This window comes from Mauremys reevesii, linkage group 24, assembly GCF_016161935.1.
Source record: "Mauremys reevesii isolate NIE-2019 linkage group 24, ASM1616193v1, whole genome shotgun sequence".
Taxonomy (NCBI): Eukaryota; Metazoa; Chordata; order Testudines; family Geoemydidae; genus Mauremys; species Mauremys reevesii.
The window spans coordinates 15355474-15368105 of NC_052646.1; the positions used below are offsets into that span (position 1 = coordinate 15355474).

The 12632-nt window shown below is 59.8% G+C and overlaps 2 protein-coding genes across 3 annotated transcripts in view; one reads left to right on the forward strand and one right to left on the reverse strand.

The window, feature by feature from the left end:
* The window catches only part of LOC120390070 (trypsin-like), a 45110-nt gene extending 32547 nt beyond the window's left edge, over positions 1-12563 (reverse strand). Inside the window, exon 1 of one of the 2 annotated variants that reach the window (XM_039512352.1) lies at positions 12486-12563. The gene's annotated coding sequence lies outside the window, so the exon portion shown is untranslated. Of the gene's footprint in view, positions 1-11661; positions 11718-12485 lie in introns of those variants that run through there. The other variant, XM_039512351.1, reaches the window with a different exon arrangement.
* On the forward strand, positions 1856-10844 carry LOC120390067 (trypsin-like). Its single transcript, XM_039512345.1, has 5 exons — positions 1856-1959; positions 4048-4201; positions 9325-9593; positions 9850-9986; positions 10607-10844. The coding sequence occupies exons 1-5, from the start codon at positions 1911-1913 to the stop codon at positions 10757-10759; spliced, it is 762 nt and encodes a 253-aa protein (XP_039368279.1). The 5' UTR covers positions 1856-1910; the 3' UTR covers positions 10760-10844.
* Positions 12564-12632: the final 69 nt, after the last annotated feature.

The window sequence follows — 12632 nt, forward strand, 5'->3', positions numbered from 1 at the left end:
GTCCCATCCCCAGCTCTGGGAGAGGAGTGAGGTCTAGTGGTTAGAGCGGGGGGGGGGGCTGGGAGCCAGGACTCCTGGGTTCTATCCCCATGTCTGGAGGGACTGGAGCCTAGTGGTTACATGAGTGGGGGTGAGGGCTGGGAGGCAGGACTCCTGGGTTCTATCCCCACCTCTGCATGGCATCAGTGGGTTAGAGCCCTGGTCTGGGACACACTGTGGCACTCTGTCTCCTCCTAGTGGCAGCTAGGAGACATGCAGGAGTAGACACTTTACTAGCAAACACAGGCCCCTGGTTATGGCTAAGATTTTGCCACGGATATTTTCATAAAAGTCGCGGCCAGGTCACAGGCAATAAAGAAAAATTCATGGAAGCCCGTGACAAATATTTTACGAAAAATATCTTTGACAAAAGGGGGATCTGTGGGTCCCCACACTGCCTGCATTGGGGTAGCTGCAGGGTCCCCCCCACGGTTGGATGTTGGAGCTCCAGGGGTCCCCCCAGTGCCCATGGCAGCCGGGAACTGCAGGGTACCCCCGTCACCTACAACAGCTTGGAGCTCCAGGGGCCGCCGGAGCTCCTGACAGCCGCTGGCTGAGGTCACGGCGGTGGCTGAAAGTGACTAAATCGTAGCCTTATTCATGGTCTTCGATCGAGAGGCCGCAGGTTCAGTCCCCCCTGCCGGCAACGCAGGCCGCCTCTCTGAGGTACCTACTGAGCTCCCATTATGGCGGTATCTCAATCCACGCCCATTTCACAGCTAGGCAATGCAGGCTCAGACCTTGTCCACTATCCCTCGGGGGCAGAGCTGGAAACTGAGCAGCAGAGAAGTGCTCTAACCACTGGACCATGCTTCCTAGGTGTGATTTCCTAGGTTCTGTCCCTGCCCCTGTCCTCTGTAGGGTTAGGAGCGCCATGTCCCTGGGTGGAATCTGTCGAGGTCTAGAACCCGGTAGTCCAGGCTCCAGTTCGTTGAAGCAGCATTACAGTAATAATACCCAGCTCAGAGCGCTTTAGAAAAGAATGGGATGTGACTGGTGGGGAAACTGAGGCAAGGGGTGGCAGAAATGACTTGCCAAAGCTCACCCAGAAGGCCGGAACCCGGGATAGAACCCAGGAGTCCTGGTTCCCCCCCAACCCAATATATGGCTCCATGGAATGGGGGCCACATGGCAGAGTCCAGCAGACACAGCTCCCCACCCACCGCCAAGCCGCGGAGAGGCCTGGAGGAGGGACTGGGCTGCCCCTCCTGCGGTGCCCGGGACGGGGCTCCCCGTGCCAGGCAGGAGGAATGTGAAGGACCTTGGCCTTGTTGACAAAGGAGCCCTGGGACCAGCTGCTCCGGAATAGCTGCGCAGTGACGTGGCTTCTGAGAACCGGAAGCTGCTTCGTAAGTACACAGCGCCGGGGGGGCCCGGCTCCGATCCAGCTTCTGGGCAGGGGACTGGCTGGCTCAGGGGGGCAGGGAATGGGACACGGGGCCTTTCCCCTCTAGGGGGCGCTGGCTCTGATCCAGCTTCTGGGCAGGGGACTGGCTGGCTCACGGGGGCAGGGAATGGGACATGGGGCCTTTCCCCTCTAGGGGGCGCTGGCTCTGATCCGGCCCCAGGGTGGGGGCCTGGCTGGCTCAGGAGCAGGTTGGGAGGATGGGCTGAGCAGGTGCTGCCCAGGTGAGCTTCAGAGCGGTGGCTGCACTTCCTCCGAGGGGTGCCCAGCGGGAGGGCTGGGGAGGGGGGTGAGAATTTGCCACCTGCCGCGTGACCTTTGCGGTGTCCAAACAAGCCGGGGCCTCATGGGCGGCCGGGGAAGGCGGCTGTTTCCTCATGACCCATTAATCATTGACCACCGGCCCCAGCCCCGGGTGTAAGTGCATGGGAAAGTCCAAGCCTGAGCACCTGCTGCCCTGATCACCATGGAGCGGGCCGGCTTCGCGCTGCTGCTGCTCCTGCTGCTGCCTGCCGGTGAGGGCCTGGGTGAGCGTGTGAGTGTGTGTGAGTACGTGTGTGTGTGTACGCGTGTGTGAGTACATGTGTGTACGCATGTATGTGTGTGTGTACGCATGTATGTGTGAGTGTGAGTGTGTGTACACATGTATGTGTGCATGTGAGTGTGTGTGAGTATGTGTGTGTACGCATGTATGTGTGTGTGTGTGAGTATGTGTGTGTACGCATGTATGTGTGTGTGAGTGTGTATGAGTACATGTGTGTACACATGTATGTGTGCATGTGAGTGTGTGAGTGTGAGTGTGTGTGAGTACGTGTGTGTACACATGTATGTGTGCGTGTGAGTACGCGTGTGTACGTGTGTGTGTGCATGTGAGTGTGTGTGAGTACGTGTGTGTACGCATGTATGTGTGTGTGAGTGTGTATGAGTACATGTGTGTACGCATGTATGTGTGTGAGTGTGTATGAGTATGTGTGTGTACACATGTATGTGTGCATGTGAGTGTGTGAGTACGTGTGTGTGTGAGTACATGTGTGTACACATGTATGTGTGTGTGAGTGAGTATGTATGAGTGCGTGCGAGTATGTGTGAGTGTGTGTGAGTACGTGTGTGAGTACGTGTGTACGCATGTATGTGTGCATGTGAGTGTGTGTGAGTACGTGTGTGTACGCATGTATGTGTGCGTGCGTGTGTGTGTGTGTCTGTACAGTATCTGGGGGTAGCCGTGTTAGTCTGTATCCACAAAAACAACAAGGAGTCCGGTGGCACCGTAAAGACTAACAGATTTCTTTGGGCATAAGCTTTCGTGGGTAAAAAAACCCCACTTCTTCAGATGCCTGGAGTCTGAGGAAATGGGATTTTTTACCCACGAAAGCTTATGCCCAAAGAAATCTGTTAGTTTTTATGGTGCCACCAAACTCCTTGTTGTTTTTGTGTATGTACGTGTGAGTACATGTGTATACACATGTATGTGTGTGAGAGTGTGTGTATGTGTGAGTACATGTGTATACACATGTGTGAGTATGTGTGTGTGCAGGTATGTGTGCATATGACTGTGTGTGTGTGTGCAGAGTTGTGGGGGGTGTCATGTGTGTGCATGTGCAAGTGTTGTGTGTGTTCATATGAGCGTGCATATTGGTGTGTCATGCCGGTCTGTGTGTGCATGTTTTGTGTGCATGGGTGAGCTGTGCAAGGTGCATGTGTCCTTTCTCTGTAAAGGGTGGGTGGGTGTGTTTATATAGTGTGTGTTGCGTATGTGTGAGTAATGCTGTGTGTGTATGTGTTTGTGTAACTGTGTTTTCAATGTGTGTGTCTGTGTGTAAGCACGGCTGTGTGTTTACATAGGTGTGCGTACTGAGAAGCAGGTATAGGGGGAATGTGCCAGCTCTTGTGTGTGTGTGTGTAGTGCTAGGGTGTGCATATGTTTGTGTGGGTTTAAATGAGCACATATGTAGGAGCAGGGGGCCTGCATCCGAGTGTGTGCTAATGGGTGTGCGGTGCTGTATGTGTGTTCGTACCCGTGTGTATGGGTGTTGCTTCTGTCCACATGTAGGTGTCTGTCATTGCTGTATGGGTGGTTTTGTGTGTGTGTGTGTGTGTGTGTGTGTGTGTGTGTGTGTGTGTGTGTGAGAGATCCCCTGTGTCTGTGAATTCCCACCGAGGTGAGTAGCTCTGATAGGGCCGGGGGAGGGAGAGTGCACTGTGTCCGTGTTGTGTTTGTGTGTGCCACACAGTGTGTATGGCCTTGCTTTTGAGTTCGTACATGAGTATCTCTTTTGTGTAACGTGAATCGGCCATAGCTGCATTGGGGTCAATGGGGCCAGATCCCAGCTGGGGTCAATGGGCCATAGCTGCATTGGGGTCAATGGGGCCAGATCCCAGCTGGGGTCAATGGGCCATAGCTCCATTGGGGTCAATGGGGCCAGATCCCAGCTGGGCTCAATCAGCAGCAGCTCCACTGGGGTCAATGGAGCCAGACCCCATCTGGGGTCAATGGGCCGTAGCTCCATTGGGGTCAATGGGGCCAGATCCCAGCTGGGGTCAATGGGCCGTAGCTTCGTTGCCATCCCCAACCCCCACTGATCTCTGCCCCTCCCACCATGCAGCCTCTCCGCGAGAAGATCGGATCATTGGGGGCACTGAGTGCCCGGAGTTGGGGCACCCCTGGCTGGTTCTCCTCTACTACTTTGACCAACACTACTGCTCCGGCATCCTGCTGAACCAAAACTGGGTTCTCACTGCCGCCCACTGCCAGCAGAGGTGGGGGGCAAGGCAGGGGGTGGGGGTGGGGGAAGGAGGCGGGGCCAAGGAAGCGGGGCCTGGGTGGGCAGGTGTGGGGAGCTGCTTTGTGCAGAGGCTCAGCTCAGGACACCCCAATGTACCCATCAATTCTCCATGCAGCTTCCCATCTGGGATTGAACCCACAGCCCAGCACAGTGCTCCTGGGGCTACAGGGACACCCCAATGGACGCAGGAGAGCTGGCTACCCATCCCCATACACAGCCAGCCCCATAGACACCCAGCATCCCTCCACCAGCCCCATACACAGCCAGCCCCATAGACACCCAGCATCCCTCCACCAGCCCCATACACAGCCAGCCCCCTACAGACCCATCATCCCTCTACCAGCCCCGTACACAGCCAGCCCCATAGACACCCAGCATCCCTCTACCAGCCCCATACACAGCCAGCCCCATAGACACCCAGCATCCCTCTACCAGTCCCATACACAGCCAGCCCCATAGACACCCAGCATCCCTCCACCAGCCCCATACACAGCCAGCCCCATAGACACCCAGCATCCCTCCACCAGCCCCATACACAGCCAACCCCATAGACACCCAGCATCCCTCTACCAGCCCCATACACAGCCAGCCCCATAGACACCCAGCATCCCTCCACCAGCCCCGTACACAGCCAGCCCCATAGACACCCAGCATCCCTCCACCAGCTCCATACACAGCCAGCCCCATAGACACCCAGCATCCCTCCACCAGCCCCATACACAGCCGGCCCCATAGACACCCAGCATCCCTCCACCAGCCCCATACACAGCCAGCCCCATAGACACCAATCATCCCTCCACCAGCCCCATAAACAGCCAGCCCCATAGACACCCAGCATCCCTCCACCAGCCCCATACGCAGCCAGCCCCATAGACACCAATCATCCCTCCACCAGCCCCATACACAGCCAGCCCCCTACAGACCCATCATTCCTCCACCAGCCCCATACACAGCCAGCCCCATAGACACCCAGCATCCCTCTACCAGCCCCATACACAGCCAGCCCCATAGACACCCAGCATCCCTCTACCAGCCCCATACACAGCCAGCCCCCTACAGACCCATCATCCCTCTACCAGCCCCATACACAGCCAGCCCCCTACAGACCCATCATCCCTCTACCAGCCCCATACACAGCCAGCCCCATAGACACCCAGCATCCCTCCACCAGCCCCATACACAGCCAGCCCCATAGACACCAATCATCCCTCCACCAGCCCCATACACAGCCAGCCCCCTACAGACCCATCATTCCTCCACCAGCCCCATACACAGGCAGCCCCATAGACACCATCATCCCTCTACCAGCTCCGTACACAGCCAGCCCCATAGACACCCATCATCCCTCTACCAGCCCCATACACAGCCAGCCCCATAGATACCCAGCATCCCTCCACCAGCCCTGTACACAGCCAGCCCCATAGACACCCATCATCCCTCCACCAGCCCCGTACACAGCCAGCCCCAGAGACACCCATCATCCCTCTACCAGCTCCATACAGAGCCAGCCCCATAGACACCCATCATCCCTCTACCAGCCCCATACACAGCCAGCCCCATAGACACCAATCATCCCTCCACCAGCCCCATACACCGCCAGCCCCCTACAGACCCATCATCCCTCCACCAGCCCCATACACAGCCAGCCCCATAGACACCCAGCATCCCTCTACCAGCCCCATACACAGCCAGCCCCATAGACACCCAGCATCCCTCTACCAGCCCCATACACAGCCAGCCCCATAGACACCCATCATCCGTCTACCAGCCCCGTACACAGCCAGCCCCCTACAGACCCATCATCCCTCCACCAGCCCCGTACACAGCCAGCCCCAGAGACACCCATCATCCCTCTACCAGCCCCATACACAGGCAGCCCCATAGACACCCATCATCCCTCTACCAGCCCCGTACACAGCCAGCCCCATAGACACCCATCATCCCTCTACCAGCCCCATACACAGTATGTATGTGGATGGAGAGATGATACATAGATTTTGAGGTGTGTACAAAGATAGATAGATAGATAGATAGATAGATAGATAGATAGATAGATAGATAGATAGATAGATAGATAGATAGATAGATAGATAGATAGATGGTAAGTGGGCACATGGGTACATAGTGCAGAACAGATAGAAGGTAGGTTGGTAGCGAGGTAGGTAGGAAAAAGGGTAGGGAGGTAGGTTGGTAGGTGGGTCAGTTGGAAGGTAGGTGGGTGGGTAGGTAGGTGGGTAGGTAGGTAGGTGAGTAGGGAGGGAGGTTGGTAAGTGAGTCAGGTGGAAGGTTGGTTGGTAGGTAAGAGGGTAGGTAGGTAGGTGAGTAGCGAGGGAGGCTGGTAGGTGGGTCAGGCGGAAGGTAGGTTGGTAGGGAGGTGGATGGGTGGGTAGGTAGGTGAGTAGGGAGGGAGGTTGGTAGGTGGGTCAGTTGGAAGGTAGGTGGGTAGGGAGGTAAGAGGATAGGGAGACAGGTGAGTAGGGAGGAAGGTTGGTAGGTAGGTCAGGAGGAAGGTTGGTTGGTAAGGAGGGAGGGAGGTGAGTAGGGAGGGAGGTTGGTAGGTGGCTCAGGCGGAAGGTTGGTTGGTAGGGAGGTAAGAGGGTAGGGAGGTAGGTGGGTGGGTAGGTAGGGAGGTAAGTGTGTAGGTAGGTGAGTAGAGAGGGAGGTTGGTAGGTGAGTCAGGCGGAAGGTAGGTTGGTAGGGAGGTGGGTGGGTAGGTAGGTAGGTGAATAGGGAGGGAGGTTGGTAGGTGGGTCAGGCGGAAGGTAGGTTGGTAGGGAGGGAGGTTGGTAGGTGGGTCAGTCGGAAGGTTGTTTGGTAAGGAGGTAAGAGGGTAGGTAGGTAGGTGAGTAGGGAAGGAGGTTGGTAGGAAGGTAAGAGGGTAGGGAGGTAGGTGGGTGGGTAGGTAGGTAGGTTGGTAGGGAGGGAGGTGAGTAGGGAGGGAGGCTGGTAGTTGGGTCAGGTGGAAGGTTGGTTGGTAAGGAGGTAAGAGGGTGGGTAGGTAGGTAGGTGAGTAGGGAGGGAGGTTGGTAGGTGGGTCAGGCGGAAGGTAGGTTGGTAGGGAGGGAGGTTGGTAGGTGGGTCAGGCGGAAGGTTGGTTGGTAGGGAGGTAAGAGGGTAGGGAGGTAGGTGGGTGGGTAGGTTGGTAGGGAGGGAGGTGAGTAGGGAGGGAGGCTGGTAGTTGGGTCAGGCGGAAGGTTGGTTGGTAAGGAGGTAAGAGGGTGGGTAGGTAGGTAGGTAGGTGAGTAGGGAGGGAGGTTGGTAGGTGGGTCAGGCGGAAGGTAGGTTGGTAGGGAGGGAGGTTGGTAGGTGGGTCAGGCGGAAGGTTGATTGTTAGGGAGGTAAGAGGGTAGGGAGGTAGGTGGGTGGGTAGGTAGGTAGGTTGGTAGGGAGGGAGGTGAGTAGGGAGGGAGGTTGGTAGGTGGGTCAGGCGGAAGGTTGGTTGGTAAGGAGGTAAGAGTGTGGGTAGGTAGATAGGTGAGTAGGGAGGGAGGGAGGTTGGTAGGTAGGTCAGGCGGAAGGTTGGTTGGTAGGGAGGTGGGTGGTTAAGTAGGGAGGTGAGTAGGGAGGGAGGCTGGTAGGTTGGTCAGCTGGCAGGTTAGTTGGCAAGCAGGTAGGTAGGTAAGAGAACAGGGAGGGGGGTGGCTCAGTCAGTGGGTAGTTCAGTCTGTTGGTTGGTTTGTAGGTCGGTCAATGAGTTGGTGCCTGATGCCTGGGGGTGCCAGCCCCTGAGGGGAAGGAGTCACTGTCCCAACAGCCAAGAGTGTATTTCACTCTGAGACATGCAGGGATGACTAAGATCTGGGTGAGGAACGAGGGCTGAGCGAGAGCTGGAGGGGGAGTTTTGGAGCTGGGGGGAAGGGGGGATCAGTGGGGTCAGTGGGGGGGCTGAGTCAGGGCTGGAGAACGGCTGCAGGGTCTGGGGAGCTGAAAGGCCTGAGGGAGCTTCAGGGTCTGGGGAGCTGTGGGGTTGGCTGCGGGGTCTGGAGGGTTCCGGGGGCTGCAGGGTCTGAGGGGAGCCTGGGGGGGCTGCGGGGCCTGGGTGGGGCTGTGAGGCCTGGGGGTTGTGCGGGGCTGGGAGGGGCTTGGGATCCTGGCAGTGTGGCCAACTTTCTAATCTCCCAAAAACAAACATCCTAGCCCCATCCCTTCCCTGACGCCCTGCCCCGCACTCACTACAAGCCCCCTCCCTTGTGGCTCGCTCTCCCCCACCCTCACTCACTTTCACGGGGCTGGGGCAGGGGGTTGGCTTGTGGGAGGGGGTGAGGGCTCCATCTGGGGGTGCAGACTCTGGGGTGGGGCTAGGGATGAGGGGTTTGGGGTGCAGGAGGGGGCTCAGCAGCTGCCAGCAGGTCCAGCTCATAGGTGGAGACGCGGCAGGCGGCTCTCACCTGCAGGCACCGCCTTCCCAGCTCCCATTGGCTGGGAACTGCAACCAATGGGAGTGTGGAGCCGGTGCTCGGGGCGGGAGTAGCGTGTGGAGCCTCGTGGCCCCTCTGCCTAGGAGCCGGACCTGCTGGCAGCTTCCGGGGGGCAGCGCGGAGCTGAGACAGGCAGGGACTAGCCTGCTTTAGCCCCGCAGCACCACTGACCGGACTTTTAACGGCCCAGTCTGCGGTGTTGACTGGAGCCACCAGGGGGTCCCTTTTCCACTGGATGTTCCAGTCGAAAACTGGACACCTGGTCACCCTAGGGCCTGGGGGAGCTGTGGGGCCTGGGTGGTCTGAGGGAGCTGGGTGTTGTGGGGGCTGGGGAGGACTCTGGGGCTTGGGGCTCGTGGGAGCTTCAGGGCCTGGGTGTTGGGGGTTAGGGGGCCTCAGGGTTGTGGGTGCTGGGGTTGGGGGCTGTGGGGCCTGGGGTTGGGGGCTGGGAGGGCTGTAGGGCCTGGGGTTGGGGATCTGGGGTTGGGGTCTAGGGGGCCTGTGGGTTGCGGGGCTGGGGCTGCTGGGGCCTGTGGGTTCCAGGGCTGGGGGCTGTGGGGCTGGGGGGCCTGGGGGTTGGGGATCTGGGGATTGGGGGGCTGGGGAGGACTCTGGGGCGTGAGAGTTGCAGGGGCTGGGCCTGGCCGGCAGCTCGGGACTCTCTGGTCTCTGTCCTTAGTCACATCCAGGTGCGCCTGGGGGAGCACAGCCGTGGAACCAGCTCGGGGAACGAGCAGTTCTCCGCCGCTCAGGAAATCATCCCCCACCCCGGGTTCCGCGCCCCCAGCGCCGGCAGCCGGGACTACGAGAATGACATCATGCTGCTCCGCCTGTCACCCCCGGCCAGCTACACTGACTACGTGCAGCCCCTGGCACTGACCGACAGCTGCCCCCCAGAAGGGACCCGCTGCACCGTGATGGGATGGGGCACCACCACCAGCCCCGCCGGTAGCAGACCCCAGTCCTGGTGTGGGATAGCAGGGGCTGTGGGTCAGGAGTTAGGGGTAGCGGCAAAGATGGGTGGGGGGACCCCAAGGTGGGCTAGCAGGGGCTGCGGGTTGGGAGTGAGGGGCGCCAGCAGAGCTGGGGGGTGGCAGGGCTGGGATACCAGGGGGCCGTTGGTAGTGATGGAGGGGCATGCTACCCTCCCTCCCCCACGGCCTTAGCCAGCCCTCATGGGAAACTGTCACCCCTTCCCTTCCAGAGACGTACCCTGATGTCCCCCAGTGTGTGGACATCAATATTGTCTCCAACACCATCTGCCAGGATGCGTACCCCGAGAAAGTGACTGAGAACATGCTCTGTGCTGGGGTGCTGGAGGGAGGCAAAGACTCCTGCCAGGTGAGGGGGGCTTCTCCTGGGGCCATCCCATGGGCAGGGGCAGATGGGGAACGAGGGTTGGGGACACTGGCATGGCAGTGGCTCCATGGTGTGCTGTGGCTCTGTGTGGCATGGTGGGGCTGGCTCCATAGCATGGTGTGGCTGCATCTCCGTGGCTCGGCCTGGCTGTGTCTCCACGGCTCTACGTGGCATGGCATGGCTGTCTCTATAGCACGGTGTGGCTGCATCTCCGTGGCTCTGTGTGGCATGACCGTGGCTCTGCGTGGGGCAGCTGCTGCTCTGTGGCCCCATGGGGCGTGGCTGCCTTTCCATGGTGCTGCGTTGGCTGCATCTCCTGGTGGCATGGCTGGGTCTCTGTGACTTTGCATGGCTATATGTCCATAGCGTGGTGTGGCTGGGTCTCCGTGGCTCTGCGTGGCCTGGCTGGGTCTCTGTGGCTCTGCGTGGGGTGGCTGTATCTCCACAGCGTGGTGTGGCTGGGTCTCCGTGGCACTGCGTGGTCTGGCTGGGTCTCTGTGGCTCTGCGTGGTCTGGCTGTATCTCTGTGGTGTGGCCTGGCTGCGTCTCCGTAGCCCCACATGCCGTGCCTGACCTGTGACTTTTCTGTGACATCTCTGCAGGGCGACTCCGGCGGCCCCCTGGTCTGTAACGGGAAGCTGCAGGGTGTGGTTTCCTGGGGAGATCACCCCTGCGCCCAGCCCAACAAGCCTGGGGTCTACACCAGCATCTGCAAATACCTCACCTGGATCCAGGAGACCATCGCGGGGAAGTGATGGCCCTGGGGTCCGGGACTGGGGCCAGGTGGGGCAAAGAGGGTAATTACTGACCCCAGCCTGGAGTGACGGAGATGCAATAAATCATCTGGAACTCACCTCTCCTGCCCTGGCTGCTCTGCAAAGCCCACTTGAATAGAGCAGCGTTTATAGTCCCCGGCCCCAGGCAGGGACTGGCTGGCTCAGGGGGTGGGGAATGGGGCCTGGGGCCTTTCCCCTCTAGGGGGCGCTGGCTCTGATCCAGCCCCAGGGTGGGGGCCTGGCTGGCTCACAGGGGTGGGGAATGGGACCTGGTGTCTTTTCCCTCTAGGGGGCGCTGGCTCTGATCTGGACCCGTCCCCACAGTCAGAGGGCCACCTTCAAACGGTTGCTCAAAGTGGGGGCCCAGCCCCTGTGAGTGGGAGGGCTTTGGGGGTGAAATGTCATGCAGTGCTATGCCCCAGGCCCTTTGCATCGCCCACCTGGCTGCACTGGGTCTTGGCCTTTCATTTTCCAACAGGCTGAGCCCTCGGTTGGGTCAGGCAGGGAATGTCGCGTGCCCAACCACCGGGATCTGGTATCCATTGTGTGTGTTGGACCCTCCCTTGCCCCCCAGCAGGTGGCGTTTCTTGCTGGGTTTCATAGAATATCAGGGTTGGAAGGGACCTCAGGAGGTATCTAGTCCAGCCCCCTGCTCAAAGCAGGACCAAACCCCAGACAGATTTCTGCCCCAGGTCCCTAAGTGGCCCCCTCAAGGATTGAACTCCCAACCCTGGGTTTAAGCAGGACAATGCTCAATCCACTGAGCTATCCTCCGGCCCCCCAAAGGTGAAGTGACTTGTTTAAAAATGCTCTAAACCGGAACACCCTGACACCTCCCCCAGCTATATTTATCAGTGACACACGCCCATGAGCAACGTTACCTGTAATCTGTAGCGTAGCTAGTGGGGTGCAGGGGAAGCAGCCACTTCCCCTCAGCACGTTTTCAAAAAGCAGCGCCTGCCGGGCCGGCGCTGGCGGCAGCACGGCCGGAGGAGCCATGGGGGGGCGGCAGGCGCGGCCGGAGGAGCGAGGGGGCCGGCTCCTCGGCCATCGCGCCCCACGCTCAGCACGGCCCCAACATCGCCGCAGCCACCTTCTGCGGCGGCGGCTCAGGGCTCGGCGGCCAAGCGCTCCGCGCCCCTTGCTAATGCGGTGGGAGGAGGTGAAAGGGCCCCTGCGCCTTTAAGGCCGCCTGGCTGGCGAGCGTGCACTGAGCACCGGGAGCAGGCCAGGGACAGGCGGTGGTGCAGGACGGAAGGTGAGCGGCAGGGGTCCGGTGCCTTGCACTGGGGGGTCCGGGCCCGCAGGGCAGGGGCGCAGGCCGTGCAGTCTGGACAGGGGGTCCTGGCGCGGTGCAGGAGCCTGGGGTGGGGGGGACAGGGCCCCGCAGGTGGGGCCGGGTGGCACAGCCCGGCAGGGGACACCTGCAGAGCGCGCTGGGCAGGAGAGACTCTCCCTGGAATGGGGGGGTATCCGCACCCCCGGGAAGCCCGCAGGAGTCCTGAGCCGGCCCCGGGGTTAATCTGGGGGGGGAACGGGAGGAGTCGGGGGCGTGGCCAGAGGGAGGAGCCAGGGGGCGTGGCCAGAGGAGGAGCCAAGGGAGGGCGCCTTTTTTAGGTGTGCTCCCCCTACACTTAAAACCTGGCTGCGCCGTTGCCTGTAATAAAGCCCTGCTGGTCTGAGGCCGCTTGGGGCTGTGAAGTACCAGATGCGAAAACTCTGGCCTCGACGTGCCCCCGCCCCACTAGAATCCTTCCCATGAGCCTCTGCCCAGCAACTCCTGCCTCCTCAGCTAGACACAGAAGGTGCCTCCCCTCCCTCCATTATTACACATACGGTACGTCCTTGATTG

What these genes read in the sequence shown, in the direction of transcription:
- LOC120390067 (XM_039512345.1), top strand. Translation starts at nt 1,911, where the DNA reads ATGGAGCGGGCCGGCTTCGCGCTGCTGCTGCTCCTGCTGCTGCCTGCC. An exon ending in CACCACCACCAGCCCCGCCG is followed by an intron (nt 9,594 to 9,849) that starts GTAGCAGACCCC and finishes CTTCCCTTCCAG; the next exon opens with AGACGTACCCTGATGTCCCC. An exon ending in GAGGCAAAGACTCCTGCCAG is followed by an intron (nt 9,987 to 10,606) that starts GTGAGGGGGGCT and finishes ACATCTCTGCAG; the next exon opens with GGCGACTCCGGCGGCCCCCT.